This window comes from Chiroxiphia lanceolata, chromosome 12, assembly GCF_009829145.1.
Source record: "Chiroxiphia lanceolata isolate bChiLan1 chromosome 12, bChiLan1.pri, whole genome shotgun sequence".
NCBI lineage: Eukaryota > Metazoa > Chordata > Aves > Passeriformes > Pipridae > Chiroxiphia > Chiroxiphia lanceolata.
In genome coordinates, this window is record NC_045648.1 from 21251950 (window position 1) to 21268281 (window position 16332).

General features: G+C 38.3%; 1 protein-coding gene across 1 annotated transcript in view; it reads right to left on the reverse strand.

Moving 5' to 3' along the window:
* TJP1 (tight junction protein 1) overlaps positions 1 to 16332 on the reverse strand; it is a 161251-nt gene that overhangs the window by 32997 nt on the left and 111922 nt on the right. Inside the window, 7 exon segments of the mRNA XM_032699759.1 lie at positions 1067 to 1211; positions 1576 to 1744; positions 2591 to 2694; positions 3287 to 3566; positions 4962 to 5064; positions 5273 to 5397; positions 9818 to 9874. Of these exon segments, the coding sequence (XP_032555650.1) occupies positions 1067 to 1211; positions 1576 to 1744; positions 2591 to 2694; positions 3287 to 3566; positions 4962 to 5064; positions 5273 to 5397; positions 9818 to 9874 (983 nt within the window).

Sequence of the window (16332 nt, forward strand, 5' to 3'; positions counted from 1 at the left end):
CTTCCAAACAATATACACAGAAGAGAAGCAGAACCGTATGTAATCTATAACCCCAAGCAGGTCTACATGTCCTGCAGTTTCATTAACCCTTAAAAGATTCTAAAAGCCTTGAAGGTGTGTTATTTTTCCTTTTGGCAAACCAGACGTTATTAATAAGCTATCAAGTATATCTTGATTTTATAAAACAGTCAGCTGCAATTTGGTTTTTTAGAGTTTCTGAACAGCATCTAAAAATCTTCAAATAGAGGCTCGGAATTCAAATTTGCATAGACAATTTTAACTACTGCTCCACCATGAGCACTCAGAAGATAAACTTCTCTTACAAGTATCTAGTAGAATCTGAACTCCAATACTGAAACTATTTCAGTAAATTGTCTATTTCCAAACTGTGGAAATGCAAAACAGGACAGATTTGTTATTCAAGATTAAAGTTCCACATGGCAGAAGAGGAAATTCCAAACCATATAGTACATTACTTCTCTCTGAATTTGTATAAAATTAGACTCACCTACTAAAGAATTATCATCAATGTCCCATTACCAGGTTCAAATATTAAAAGCTACACCGTAAAAGGTAATTCTGCTGTGCAATATACCTTATTTTGTAGGGATCAAATGTATTCAGAAACATAACTTTTAAAGAAGGCTAGTGAGGAAAATAAAAATCCTATGCCTAAACAAAGCAAGATGTCAACAAGTTTACCCAGGCTGAACAATCAATAGGAATTTTAATACATGTCATCTCAAATCTCCTTGCAGCCAACTGCTTTCTGAAACCACAATATAACTGCATGTTATTCAATAACACATATAATTATCAAACTTACGCTATCTTTCATAGAATCATGCTTACAACCACATTTTAAAAAGTTACAACACCGAAGAAAGGTTCAATTTCTCAGGTCTAAAAAAACTGGATCATTACCAGCTGCATCTCTTGACACAACGTCATATTACCTTCATAGTTCTCCATCATATCTGTTACATCACATAAATCCAAGCACTCCTACAACTTATATATATCACATTAAATAGTTGATTTAAAAATCATACAATGCTGCCATCACCTGCCGTTGCTGGGCTGCTGTGGAGAATGTCTGGAATGGTCTGAAGGCTCTGACCTCTGGTCAGGAGATCGTGAACGACTGCGGCGAGGCCTGTCATGTGATCGGTTGGAATGATCTGATGCCAGCGACTGAATTTCTGAGATGTCTGTTAAATAAAAGTTGTTTTTTCATGAAATGATTGTAATTTAAATGGTGGTGTGACCTGCTCAAATGGGAATAAGCTTTTGCAGAGAATTTTTATGAAGATGTTAAATCTATGCTTATTATTACAAAAAAACCTAAACTTAATAAACCTGAAAGAACAATCACAAGAATAGGGACTGTATCTTTTTCTCCACTGTTTTTAAAGGTGTGGATTTCAATCATATTCAAACAAAAATTTACCCACATGACAGTCTCACTCCTAACTCTTCTCCCCCCCCCCCAACTCTCTCATCCCACTTAGGTATTTCACATCTTGACAACACATGGAATTCTTTTCTCTTTAGAAATCAAGGTTTCATACTCACCATCTCTTTCTGAAGCATTAGCAGAATGAATACTGTCAGAAAGATCAGGGACATTCAACAGTGTGGCTCGTTCATCTCGCTGAACAACCATCTTCAACTTGCCTTTGGACCTTTCTATTAGTGTTTTGGCATCTGCTAAGGACATATTTTCCGTCACTGTGCCATTTATCTGGAATAGAGCAAGAAAAAACCAGATATAAATTTACTAAAAAAACTCCAGCAAATCGCCAGCAAAGACAGTGGTGTTTTGTCTGATGATATTTAGAAATAGTTAGAGATATTTATCAAATTACCATAATACAATGGAAGACTATTGGGCTTATCCAAAATACAACATAGAAAATTATTTTCATCTTTCAAAGTCGAAGCTTCTACCACTAATAAGAAACTTTTAAAGGATTAGGTATGTGTTTTGAACGAGCACTGTTATACTCAGAGTAAGGAATAGTATGTTTTCCTTCACCTGACACATTCACAGCAATGTATTGAAATAAAAATTGTTAGTATGAATTAAAAATCATAGATGGTCCAGGTTGGAAGGGACCTTAAAGACCACCCAGTTCCAAGTCCCCTGCTATGGACAGGGACACCTTCCATGAGAGCGGGTTACTCAAAGCCACTTGCCTTGGACTCTGCCAGGGATGGGGCGAAACACAAAAATCCCTGGGGATGAACCTGAAGGCAAACTTAGTGTTGTGCAACAGCACAGTTCCACACCATTATACTGGATAACCAAGCATGTTGGGTCAAAGCCTCATACTCTTCCAAATACTTTATCTGAATACTTTATTTGGGCATTATTTATCTGAATAAGTCCTACGGAATAATACCACAAGGCTTAACGATTTTGCTTTCCTAAGAGAGGTTGATTTATGCTTAAATGTATTGACCTTCAAAATAATGTAATAAAAAAAAGACACATCATCTACTAACAATAATTATGATATTGACATAGCCAATTCTAAGAGTTATATCAATAAGTTTTGCCTTCGAACAGACACCACATATACTGTACCTTCAGTACAACATCTCCTTCCTGAATATTGCCATCTCTTGCTGCCAGGCTATCCTGTGATATTTCTTTCACAAATATGTGACTTGCCAACCGCAGACCATACTCTTTATATAACAGCAATAAAAGAAAACAGAAAACTGATGAAGTTACAGTAGAAAAAAAAAAAAAGAGGGAGGTATCTGGAGTTTTGTAACACTGCTTTTTACAACATTAACACAGGAAACACAAAGAGGAGAGTGAACTTGGCATGCAAAGGGCTGTAGTGGAATTATGTTATAGATTTACCACTATATCAGTCTCTTTTTCTAACTCTGCCTATAATCAGAGCTGTTGTTCAATAGTTTAATTTAGATGCTACCTACAATTTTTTCTCTTTCAAACAAGACAGCCCCTGAAGACTCAGCTAAAGTGTAGGTGTACAGCTGCTGACTACCAGATGTCAGCTGCACAGCTGGGATTTGTTTAATACTTAATACTTTTCTCTTAATTAAGAACACGTATTTTGGAACATGAAAAATACCACCAGAAATACAACCAGCAGTTTAAGTTTTCAGCTAGCTACTGGTTAAAATGGGCAAACAAACTGGCAAGAGCACTGTTCATTCAGCCCACGAAACCCTTAACACAGCACTGACTGAAGCAGTTGGCATTTAAAAACCAGCCAATGTTTCAGCAAGAGAATAACGTCTAAGTTACCTTCATTTTTCCTGGATTTCACCAGTGTTACTTTGGTGGGTTTTGCAGGCTGACTGGAAGTGACAGACCTCCTGTCTGACCTTGGTGATAAGCTTCTCTCCCTGCTGGCGCTCCTATCTCGTACCCAGCTCTTCTCGTGCCTTCTGCTGGCACTTGGACCACCACGGCTGCTCCTTGGATCACGGATTTCTTCATCATAGCTATCGTCCTCATTTTCAGACACTGGTTCAGGGGCTGGTCGAGTCACTGGAATCTGAATTTTCTTCATCCTTCGGATAGTCTACAACCCAACAACAGATATCAGCCTCTGGTTGTGTAATGATAATGACGTCACTAAATGTCAAAAGCCTAGTTAAGCCCAAAACTCAAAACATACAGATCTATTTGTGAATGCTCTGATTGTTGCATCCTCATTATAAAGTTATATCAAATTAATACAGGAGACTTATCTATACAGATTACAGTTGCTTTTAAAGTTGTTTTAGTTCTTTTTTTTTTTTTGCACTTTTGCAGAAGTGGCAAAAGGATAAGAATCAGACATTGTAGCACAACACAATCTGTCTTCATAGTTGCATATTTGAATGCCCTCTCTGTGCTTAAATCCACTCATCAGTTACTGGCACTGCTAAAAACCTCTTCTGCTTAACATGTAATCTAGTGTATCCTCAGTGCGTTATTGACAGTAATTCTCCTCAGCTTTCAAGGCTTCCAATCTTCCAAAGAAATGCTTATGCAAAACACGGTAGAAGATCAAAGCTGGTTTGCACTAACACAGACAGCTGCTTCCAGAGAATGACCCAGCCCTCTTTAGTGATTTGCCATGTGTTACAGCACCGAACCAAGTTCTACTGTACAGTTTCCATTAACTACTTTTCTTTACATAAATCTACACACTACTTACGATACTGAGAGCCCTGCACAGATTGCCACACGTTGCCTTCTAAAAGCTTTAAAGAACTGCTATCAATCTACAAATGCACATCATGTGCTTTTTTCAACTGCATTAAAGCTCATGAGAGCATTAAAAATCTGTCAGCAAAAAAGCTTTTCTACAAGCCTGAGAAGTCTGTTTCCGTGAATTAAGAAACTTCTAAACATTCTCTACTTTTTGTTCTATTTTTTGTAACTTAAACCCTAAACTTCTACAGAAAGCTGGATTATTACCCTTTGGTGATGACCTGTTCTGTTTTGCAAAATTCAAAACCAAACCACTTAGAATAAGCCTACAAAATTATAGGAATTAAGGTAATTATACTCTTTTTTGGTAAACTGTCTACTGAGCATAAAAAGAACCATATTAGTGCCTGAACAGCTTGTAAAGTCCTTTAGCATACACTAGCCTTTGAAAAACTCGGTAAAAGTGCATCTAAGAACATGAACAAATATTAAACAAAGCTTGTTTCCCAAAATTCAGTAATCTGAGAAGAACTTTACCATAAAGAAAAGGAATCTGAAGTATCCAGTGCCACACTGTGCAAACATCATCATTCACATTTTAAAAAACATCTTGCGTGACCTACTTGATAAACATGCTATGATCATCATTTAAATCTGAAGCATCACACAGGTATTATTCAAGTATGTTCCATCACACCTGTATTTCACAGCAGATATTACACCATTTCACTTTTGCTTTATAACTATGGAATTTTAAATCTTCAAGTCATTCACTTACAATTTTGGCATTCTTCCCACTTTTCCTCAGCTGCTGAACAGCAAACGCATGCTCGACATTATCCATTGAAACTCCATTAACCATTGCAACACGGTCATTTTCTCTAAATGAAAAACATCACAATGCACAGTATAAACACTTTATGTTGAGAAAAAAATATTGGGGAATAGCTGTCTCTGAACAAACTACCTGTATTACAAACCTACTACACAGTTACAGATAGGTATATTTTGAGAGCAAAACAATTAGGAGGTTAAGCTACTACTAACACAGATGAATGCCCTCTAGTCAGGGTACAGTGTGGCACTTACTGTAGCAGTCCTTCTGCTGGGCCTCCTTTCAGCACATCAGAAATAACTATTGATGTCTCACCACTCTGAAAGTGAGGATTATCTCTTCCTCCAGATATTGCGATACCAAATCCAAATCCAGGGGCCTATAATGTAACAAAAGAAATATTTTTACTTTCCAGTATCTAACGGTCACAATTTTCATTCCTGTATCGAACACAGAATGAGATGAATACAAGTTTTTGAAAGAAAGCAGGATCAATGAACCAATTGCTGCTATGCAATTCAATAACAGGAGACAGATTAAAAATAAACAAACACTTTTAGAAGGCAGAGAGTTTCAGTCTAACTACCAATCTCTTCCAAGACATTAGAGTTCTCATTTGCACTTTTAAGGCCTGCACCTCAGGTGCTCATCAGTAAGACTTCGATCTTCAGTAAGCACAACATCCCATATCCCTGTGCTGCAACAGTGACTCAAACCCCTCTCGTTCCTGCCCCTCTCGTTCTCTGAGGTTTCACAGGATGGGACTTACCCAGCCTGACCTCACTTAGTTCAGGCACTGACAGCACTGCAGCACACAGGAGGATGACTGCAGGCTCAGTTCTTACGAATAATAGCAAGATCACTTGTACCATTAAATACATCAAAACCTTGTCAGCACTTGCAAATCATCTGCATCTTAACAAAAGTAATTTGCTTCAATCTTTTCCCTCTAGGGTGACCTGCCACTACAGCAAGGTCAATGCCTCTGAAAAGTTATTCCCTGTTAGATATTTCAAGATACAAGAGTGATGGTTACATTTCTGCCTGGAAGCAGCAAGGGTGGGAAATAAGCTTTCTAAATATAACTGATCTGCAAACGATCTAGCTCTTTCATCATTGCCCAGAAAACATTTTGAGAATATTATCATTTAAATGCTGTATTTTGCTCAGTAATTTCTTCTAAAATTTTCAACTACGCAAAATACAGTTGCTGGATGGAAGAGATCAGGTTTCAGTCTATTCCACCCCTCTATTTCACAAAGCATACACTTCATCCTGGCAGATTTAGCCTTTTCTTTTTCAGACTTTTCAACAAACATGACCCAGCTTTAGCAAGGAGTTTCATAACCTTACAGTGACAGCAGAAGCAACATGGCAGTCTGTATTTGGCTGCAAGACACATGACATTCAGTTTTTTGGACATTAATTACTGCTCAAAAAAAACCCGTTTCCTATTTCCCCCTAACACAGAGGTCATAAAAAGATGCTCCAGATTTTGCCTGTAAGCAGTGAATAGAAGCAGTGAATAGAAGCAATGAATAGGAACATACAGTATTAAAACAGATTTGGAGAGTCACTGTTCAAGAACTGATTTGAGCAGGTAGCAAATACTGCTGCCAAGAAGGAAGTTGGGCTAAGTGTAAGGGAGTGGGGAAGGGTACACCTTACTGCTTCTTTTACATCCATTTTAATTCATTAGAGAAAGACTGGACATCTTTTAAAGACATATTCCAGCTACATCAACAAGAAATCGTGGCTGGGATTCAAGGATTAAGTGAAACCTGGTACCATGCAGGAGGACATTAAGGGTATTAATGACCACTTATGACCAGAGTTGGTCTTCTTTGACCTAACTAGTCAAAGAAAGCATGTAATAGCCTACAAAAATATGTTACAAAAAGCCCTTTCAAAACAGCAGTACTTCTCCTTTCTCATGCCACTGCTTCATCTTTCAGTTTTCCACTACTCTAACGAACAGGCTTTAGCTTGCACTGTATTTGGGTGGGGAAGGAAAGGGAGAAGAAAGATAATAACCAAGACATTTATGTCAAATTTCACTTAGATATTCTCTATATTTTCTTACACCATAAACGAAGAAATTCTCGTAGTTCTCCGCTCATGGTAAGAAATACAATCATCAGGCTAAGGTCAGCAGAAACTCTCTGTATACCTGATCTTTGCTGCTTGCCACACTATTTTAAAAAAGTAGATTTGCCAATCAGATAACCACTAAGATGACTAGTTTTGCACTTTTAATTTTCTTTTACAGAGGCCATGAAATGATGCAGTCTCATATACAGGCAGCAGTCAAAAAAGGTCACAAGTCAGATCAAGGGTTTCTAATGATACAAAGTCTTTAGAAACACTCCCAATTAAAAAATTCAAATCAAACCCTAAATCCTTCTGAAAATTTAAGAGCTCATATAAGAAACTTTTCAATAAAAATCAGACCACCTACTTTTCATTTTATCCTGCTGCCTACTATCATCTTGAGAGATAAATGGTAAACAGGACTACACTCAGAAAACTAAGCCTAGCTCCTAGATGTGTGTGGAAATAGCAAGATGCTGATCCCTACAGATTATACAAGATACCAATATGTATCTTAAGTAAAACTGCATTTGAAAAAACAGAATCTGTCACATCACAACTTCAACAGTCAGATGCTGTAGAAATAACGCAAAAAAAGCACTGTACTAGTTTACTCTCCCACAGTAAGGCAGCATGGGAGAGGTAGAAAGGTAGCTTCAGTTCTTTGGGGGAAAGAATTGAGTTCTAAGCATGAACAAACCCACACAATACACAAAGTGCATGATTCCTTCCTCAAGTACTTTACACTGAAGCATATAAAACCAGAAGATCTCTCAATGAAAGAAACTGTAGCTATCAGATAAGCTTTAACTGAACTTAAGACTGGCTTAATCCTTTAAGAGCTAAGTAACAATCTAGCCCAGGAACTTGTAAGGGTGGTAAAGAAATGGAACAAAAACTCTTGGTTAGAAATTGAAACCTCTCATTCCCAAAGAAGTTTCTAACAAGTCTTTTGAGAGTAGTGCTGGAATTGACCAGTAAACCCTCTTCCCAGTCAAGGATACATTCTAAGCACCAATTTAATATAAGAATAAAGGATTCTGGTTTTGTCACCTGGCACATGGAAATCATTCTTTGTTTGCTTTTAATTGGCTAAATTAATGCTATTAAAGTTATTAAAAGTACACACTGTTAGCTTTCAACGCCTAAAGAAGAGATACTTACTCAGCTAACAAGACAGTTACACCGGTACAGTTGGCAGAACTTTGGCATGCAAAAGATCATAACCAAAATTATGAAGAAATCAAACTTTCACGTCAGTACTATAAGTAGAACTTGTGACTATGCTGCAAGTGCAGCCAAAGACAAAATCTCTGGTTCCTACCCATTATTTCAAAACTCGTTCAAGGTAACACCATACTGCAGCATTTCACAATTCCTTTGTGCACTGACTAAACTCATCGTTTCAGGTTTCACTGAAGTTACTGCTAAAATTAACCAGGAAATTGTTCCCTTCAAGAGAAACTAAGCTATCACCAAGCCTGCCAGCCAACCCTGTATTGCTATGGTATTTTTTTTTATTTTTGACTATAAGACAATACTGATTTAATTGGTAATATGAGTAAAAATGTTAGAGTTTACACAGTTTCCAGGGATGACTGGTGAGCTTCAAGAAAAAAAAAAAAAAAAAAGGCAATTACACACAGAAATAATTCTTGCTCAAGAACTTGCTGACCTAAAAATTGTTGGAAACTTGAAGAGCAGCCTAGATAAATATCACAACACATTTTTGTTTTTATTTATACTTTTCTTTCAACATGTAGCTGCAGTTAGTGGCAGGGTAGTTTATTAGACAGCTTTCTGGTAAAACTGAGTCTAACTGCTCTTATTTTAAAAGGGCAGGTACCAAAACAGTTATTTTCAATCAATAACATTAAACCCATGAGAATCAACAGCTAAGAGGTTTTTACAGAGAATTAACATTATCTTACCAGTTGACCTACACACAGATTTTTCCTCCAAGGTCCATTCATCCCACCAAAGCTACAATTTTAAAATGCCTTGAGATTCTGTGACGAAAAACTGAAGGCAAATGATATAACTTGCTCCCTTGAAAAAACACTTTCACATCTACCTGTTTTTGGAATGAATACATCTATTTGGACCATAATTCCATGGTTGCTTTAACATTAACTTGCAGCCAGAAATGGCATCCCACCTTGTTCTGACTTTCCCTAAGCAATTCATTCCTTATTGACTCTTTGTACAGTTTCACAATAGCTACATCAGAATTCAATTTCATTTAAGAGTAACTCAAATAAGAGAATTGTCAACCTAAATGCAAAAGTAGTCCTACTGCTGACTCCAAGTACACATTCCTTTGTGTATCACTGATTTAAGGAAGTGGCAAGCAAATAACAGTTTTGAACACGTTTACATGCAACCACATTGTTTTATCTCCCTGCAAATAAAGTTTTAAAACTTTTAAACACAACCATTAATAAGCATGTAGATTTTTGCCTCCTTTCAGTAATGTACAGATGTAATCTAAAGCTTTATTCCTGGCACGGTTATTCCTAGGCAGGCTTATCTCTGAAACCCAACAAACAGAGCTACAATCACATGGTTTTACAACACTTCTAAATTTAAACAAAGGAATTATGACAGTTTCCTTTTCTTTTACTTCCTGACATCTGGCTTTTTCCTATTGTTTTCAAAAACTACCAGTATCCTGCATTAGGCACACACAACCAATTGTATGAACTTACCCTGTGAAGAGTCACAGTGTGTTGTTCCCATATAGCTGTTTCTTCCATTGTTGTGCTCTAAGGATAAAGAAAAAGTCCTAAAGATTAGATTTCACTGTCAATAGCTGTATAATATCACAAATAGAAAATTACACTCAAAAGTAACATTAATATTCATATAGAATAGCTACAGAAGAAGTAGGGCTGGCTCATTCATTACACATTTCCTGTCTTTATATGTCACATCTGAACTTCCTGTGCTTCTGTGGATGGGGGCAGGGGGAAGAATAGGCAACACAGATTACAGCACTTGAAGCTATAAAGAAGTTTAAAAGGAGGGACTACAAGAAGCATTTGTGATGTGGGCTCTCTTGGTTGCTCACTGAGTGTACAGTAAATGCAGCTAGTCCAATCAGTTGTAATTGTATTCTAACTTATATACTTACAATTCTGTTTTTGCTTGTTCTAGCTGTATGCAGATTACCACTAATTCATGAGCACCCAGCTATAGATTACAGTACCTGTGCTACTGTATTATGCATACAGGTCACATTTAATGGTCTGCACAGTTTAGCATAGGCTAATTTTGCTGGTACGCAGTAGCACTGCAGAAATTACAAGGTCCTCTCTAAGGTAACTAGATTAAACAGTTACATTATGACAATATTTACATACCTGCATTTCTGCTTAAAAGAGCACTACTTAGCGAGCCAAGACGAGCAAACGTTTGGAAAGGGGAAGATAGCACAAGGGAGGAAAACCCGGCAGAGCCAAAGGCCTGAAAAGAGGCAGGAAGGCAGCAGGAAATGCACAGCGAAGATCCTGCTGCTACACGTTCTACCTTTCCAGAGGGACTGTCCAGTGGTTTACTTCATACCCTCCCCTCTCATAAGCAATCCGCTAACTGAAGAACAGAATCAGAACACAGACATCTCTGCAATATGCCAGTGTTGGTTTTTTGAAAATCTGCTTTGCTCTGAATTTGTTTCATTTACAGTAACTCAGTCACTACAACAAAAAGTACTCCCAACTTTTAATTCAGTCCTGTATCAGGGAACAGTAGTAGGAGTGTTTACTCTCACAATCAATACCTCTGAAAATTTCATCCCATTTCAGAACATCAGAATTTGCAGCTGGGTTTACAAAGCAAGTTCTTCTCCCGACCACAAAAAGCTGTGGGTTTTTCCCCCCTCCACATTTTGTGCTCTATTTCAAGGGTTAGGATGTGCTACATTACTGCTTATTTCTCTTTCAGTGTTCACTTCTCTTGAAACTCCTGTGCGACTTAATTGGGATATATTTCATTCAAACAGCTTTATTTCCCCTCTATTCAGTACCAAATGTTACTCCTTTGCATTACAAATTGATTCAACTATACCCCAGAATTAGCTTATTTCCTTCCAGTTTTTCAAAAGCAGACCAGATATATATTGAAACAGTAACCATGTACACATACAAAGCCACCTTTGAAACAAAACAGAATGTTTTGCTTGCAAAACGGTCAATGAATACTGATTTTCTTCCTTATTTCTGATGTTCCCATTCTGTCTTAGTTTTGGCAAGAGCTTCTCAGGCTAAACATCTCATCAACAAGTGAAGAATTATCTCTGCAAGTAAACTTCTGAAGCAAAAAGCTTCAAGTAGCTCCTGTTCAGTAAAAGATGACAGAGGAATCCAAAAAAGGACTGCAAAAGTTGTCATTCACATTATAATGGCAATAGGCTGCCTTATTTCTATCTGCAATTACCAACAAAGAAGTTAACCCGCCTGGTTCATTCACTGCACTCGTCCTGGCAGTGCTGTGCAAGTACAACCCTCATCTGCAGCTGGAGGCCCCCTCAGAGCACAGCCTGAGCTCCTTGGCTGACAAGGTATCTGCTTTCAACGGCTTTGAGCTCCAAAGTGCGTGCCTCCCTGCTGGAGCTCGGGACACAGGGCACAGTGCAAACACACCAAATGGCTCTGGATATGGCAAGGACAAAGAAAACCCAGTTTAACCAGCTAAGCACTGCTCCCACTAGATCTGGGAGAACTGGCAAACCCAGAGTTGGAGCAGGGTAAGATAACAAAAACAGCTAGGCCATGACTAAGAAAAACATAAACAAGCTATGTAATGTGCTTCTGAGAACTGTGAGAAGACTTACTACTTCACAAAAAACCCCAAGACAAACCTCGAAAACATCAACCTCACAAACTCACCAGCCTTTCTAAACCTGGACAGGGTGTCCACTGCTCAGTCCAACCAGGGCTGCCACTTTTAATGCCCTTCTCCCTTCCGGAGCAGCTCAGTCTTTCCACTTTGTTCTTCTCCATTTTCTTGCTCACACTATCTCCTCTATTGATCTACTGCTAACACCTCCCCTAGATTTTACTAATACATTCATATTGAATTCACAAGACTCAGAAATATCAAATATCCATTAGTTAGATAGCAAAGCAAGTAATATGTTATTTCTATCCCTTCTGCATGCCCAAACGGTCCAATTAGGAACAGTGGAAACAGTTCAAAGGCAGCCTGAGGTGAGTGTTGGCTTTGACACAAACTGCTTACATGAGTTAGTGTCTGATCTGTAAAGAATTGCATTCACTCACAAAAGACCCAAAAAAGTTTGATGAAGACCTGTGCAGTATTCACCCTACTAAACACTGATAACTGTGAAGAACTAGCCTGTTGCTACCATCCATTTTGTGATACTGCTCCTAGACTATCCCCAAAGTGCTCTATATTTTCATGTGACATTTGAATTTCAGGAATCTTGTAAGAACTTAATTCCCAAGTCTCCAAAAATGACAAACACTGCTTGTAACTAAGGGGTGGGGACAGACAGTGTAGGTTTGCAGCAACAGTACCAGCCCTGCTGACTGCTGGTGCCAAGCCTGCTATGCACCACTGAGTTAGGGGAAATCAAGGTGACTCAGCAGGAACCGAGAAATACACACAGCCTAACACCCCAAAACCTAGGAATATAGGAGAATACTAAGATGCCACAGTCTAGAGTTAGAGTCATTTAACAGAGACCCTTAAGTATCTTTGAAATTCAAGTGGACAACTGACAGCCTTTGAACTTTACTAACTCCAGGTACTATGTCTATATTACCGATGGTTCTCTACACGTATTAAGAACAAAAAGAAAAGAAAGAATAGTAGTATCATGACTTCAGTGATGGAAAAAATATTTATTATATTAAAACAAATAGTTTCTTTAGAGACAATTAGTAGTATTCCCAGCTCTGCATATGGCAAGTGCACGTGTTTGTGGGTTGATTTTTCTATTATTATTTAGAGGGTAACATCATATATGATGTTGCAATTCATCAATGAGGAAGAAATGTAACTTATGATTTGCTCAGAATCTTGGACACATCAAATCTTGTTCAACTCTTTCACCTTTGGAAGTGCCCTGAGAAATAAACATATCAAAGTAAACATCTTTTCAGAAACCTTCCTCTGAGGGCTTACAAGGGTCCTTCAAACAACAACAAACATTTTTCACTCCTCTTCTCAATACATTTCTTTCCTGCTTCTCAAGGGCTGGGCTTTTCATTTTTCTTTTTAAAAAAACATTCCTTTGCTCATATGACTTTTACCTTCACACATGCATCTTCGCACGTGTGCACATACATAAGACTGAACTTCTCCAAAAGATTAATTCTCTAATTATGCATCAGGATTTTTCCTTCAAGTATCCTGAAGGAGAAAAAGAAAAAAAAAAACCAAACAACAAAACACCTTGCTGGCTCCCAGTTTGAGCAATGCAGTCATGCTGCAAATAGCATTGCTCAGTTCACTGCAGCCGGAAAAGCTGTTACTGGCAGCAGCAGGGGAGCCACCCGCAGGCTTGAGAAGACAGGTAAGTTCACATTTGAAAAGCTTCAAACAACAGCCAGAAATTAGTACTTTATACTTAAAAAAATGCAAGGTTCCTGAGGTGAGGAACCTTCTTTAGACTTCTACACCTGGAGGAACAGCTCAGGCTAAGGCTACACATTCCTGAAATCCAAGCCATATTAGTTTCCCAATGTTCGTTTGCAAGTCTAGAGGGACTTAGTAGAGGAATAATTGTTTGCTTATCAAAATAATTAGAATTTGCAACTGTGACAATTTCTGCAGTTTGTTGGGCATCTAGGGGGTGATATTTGTCATTCACTTAGGAAAAACCAACATAATCCACATCAATATCCAAAAAACACAGCTTCCTGAGAAAGTATAGAAAAGAAAACCCAAGCTTCCCCAGTCAGCCTAGAGCAAGGAATGAAGAGGTCATTTCCCCACACAGCATCTTTCAGATCTCCAACACTGAGCAAGATGACTTTCTACAGATACTCATCTTTGTCCCTGCCTAGTTAAACTACAGCCACCTTAAATTCTAACAGATTCCCTCCAATTGCCTAATCACAAAAGCCTTCAGCTGACTGGGTGGGGACCGATTTTTTAACAGTTGTTCCCCTGCAATTAATGCAATGAGGTCAGAATCCCATTATCAGACTGATTTTATCAACTGGAAAGAGAGCTTTGTCTTAGTGGTCTTTCTAACACATAGGCAAAGAACCACAATTACTCTACAGAGAACCTCAAAGTTACTGCAGTTATTTCAAATACTGGCAGACAACTCCTGGAGCAAGTGTAGCCTCCAAGGAGGAGGGTAGAGGCAGGATGACCCCAGCAAACTGCACACTGCTACTCACACTCTTCACACTCACCACGGGGGTATCTCTGTCCCAGACTTTGCAAACAGCCTGTATCTTGGTTTCTTACTTGATCATCACTCCTTCCATGGAGAAAGACTGTTTCCCTGAATGTATTTTTGAGAAGACTCAAGAGGGATCAGACAGGGCAGCTCAGGGACTGCCACAGAGACAAATGACATGCACCTGATGCTATTTCATTATCTCTTTTTACATAGCAGTGTTAAATGGAGGAGGAAACAGCCACTAAAGCACTCTTTTCTGAGATGCGTGTAAAAAAATGTTCACAGAATCACTGAAGCTGAGAAGCTAGTCTTTAGTCTCACCTTCTGTCTGAATGTACATCCACAGAGATGACATCAACCATCTACTGAAACAGAAATAACAACCTTAGAAACATGTACTAACCACCTCAAAGTAAAGTAGTGCTCATTGCCATTTTTTCTCTACGTACTTCATACATTGCATGGGTTCCAAGCTGTAGTCAAGAGTTCCACTCCTCTCAAATATTCACATATATTCAACAGCCTACCTCGTGTAAAGTTTGTGTTAGGAAAAGCACCATTATTAAAGCTGCTCTTCATGTAACAATGTGAAATCCAAGTTAAAAAAATTACAGAATTTTCAACACTGCATGTTAATAAGATGAACGTAATTTTATTTAGATCATTCTAGAAGTATAAAGTCTCTACAACAACAATACCGACCATCTGAACAACAGAAGTCATCTTTACAGCATGAATAACAACCTTGAGAGGAAGAACTAGGACTAAATATATACATAATTTTTTTTAATAATAGCTAGGCTGTTTAACCATTCCACACAATTCTCCCTGTGCTTCCACAATCACATGTCACTCCACAGGATACTACCTTATTAAATACAATTTCCACTGCTTCCTGCTCTCAAAGATTAGTCACTACATTTTGAACACATTGATACTGCATATATCTAAAACTGTCCCTAACTTCTAGTTTTCCTGAAGAATTTTTATGCAAGAGACATTTTTGCTCTGACTTCTGGGCATTGTTCTCCTCAAACTAAAAGAATAGCTCAGTATTTAACTCACCGCATCCATGTAACACCCAACTTGTTTAGCATAACTCACTTTTCCAGAATGGCCTCTCAAGTTCAAGCCTCACACGTCAGCTCTCTGATCTTCCAGGGTCATAAAAGTTTTTTTTTGGTGGTGGTACTGGTACTCAATACAGAAGTGTTAGATCCCTCTTCCAAAAAAGTCCTAATCAAGGACAGTATGTGTAAATTAAACATTGGATTACAGACCCAGTTAAATCTGAGTATTTCCAGAAGTGTTTATGACAGAGGCCTAGGGAATCACGCTATCCATGAAAGGCACAAGGCTGACACTCAGAAATAAGGCAAAACAAACCAGAGTGTAAGACCCAAATGCAGATCCATCTCAAATCATCTCAGGTCAAGTTACTTCAGCTGAAGAGTACCAGTCAAACACCCTGGTAACAGTATCAGCCAGCAGCCAAGCAAAGCCTAATGGCTTCCTGACCTCTAAGGCGTGGGAAAACTTGTTTTAGAGTTTGGGATGCTTGTCTGTTTTGCTTCTTTCCATTTTGCTTTCCAGCTGGCAGTGAAACCACGTAGGATCACAAACTCCAAAGAGCTGCAATAGCATTTCACAGATCACTACTCCAGGCCAGCACAGCAAAACATACAAAATCACAACAGAACAGAAAGGCTAAAAAAGCAAAGCGGCAAGCCATGTTTCTCCAGTCAGTAAGTGATGTTGCCAAACAGGAGGACAGATAGCTTGCACTTTGTGTTTGTCTCAAGTCATTTCTCTACTATACTGACCAAGGTCAGTATTATTAGGACC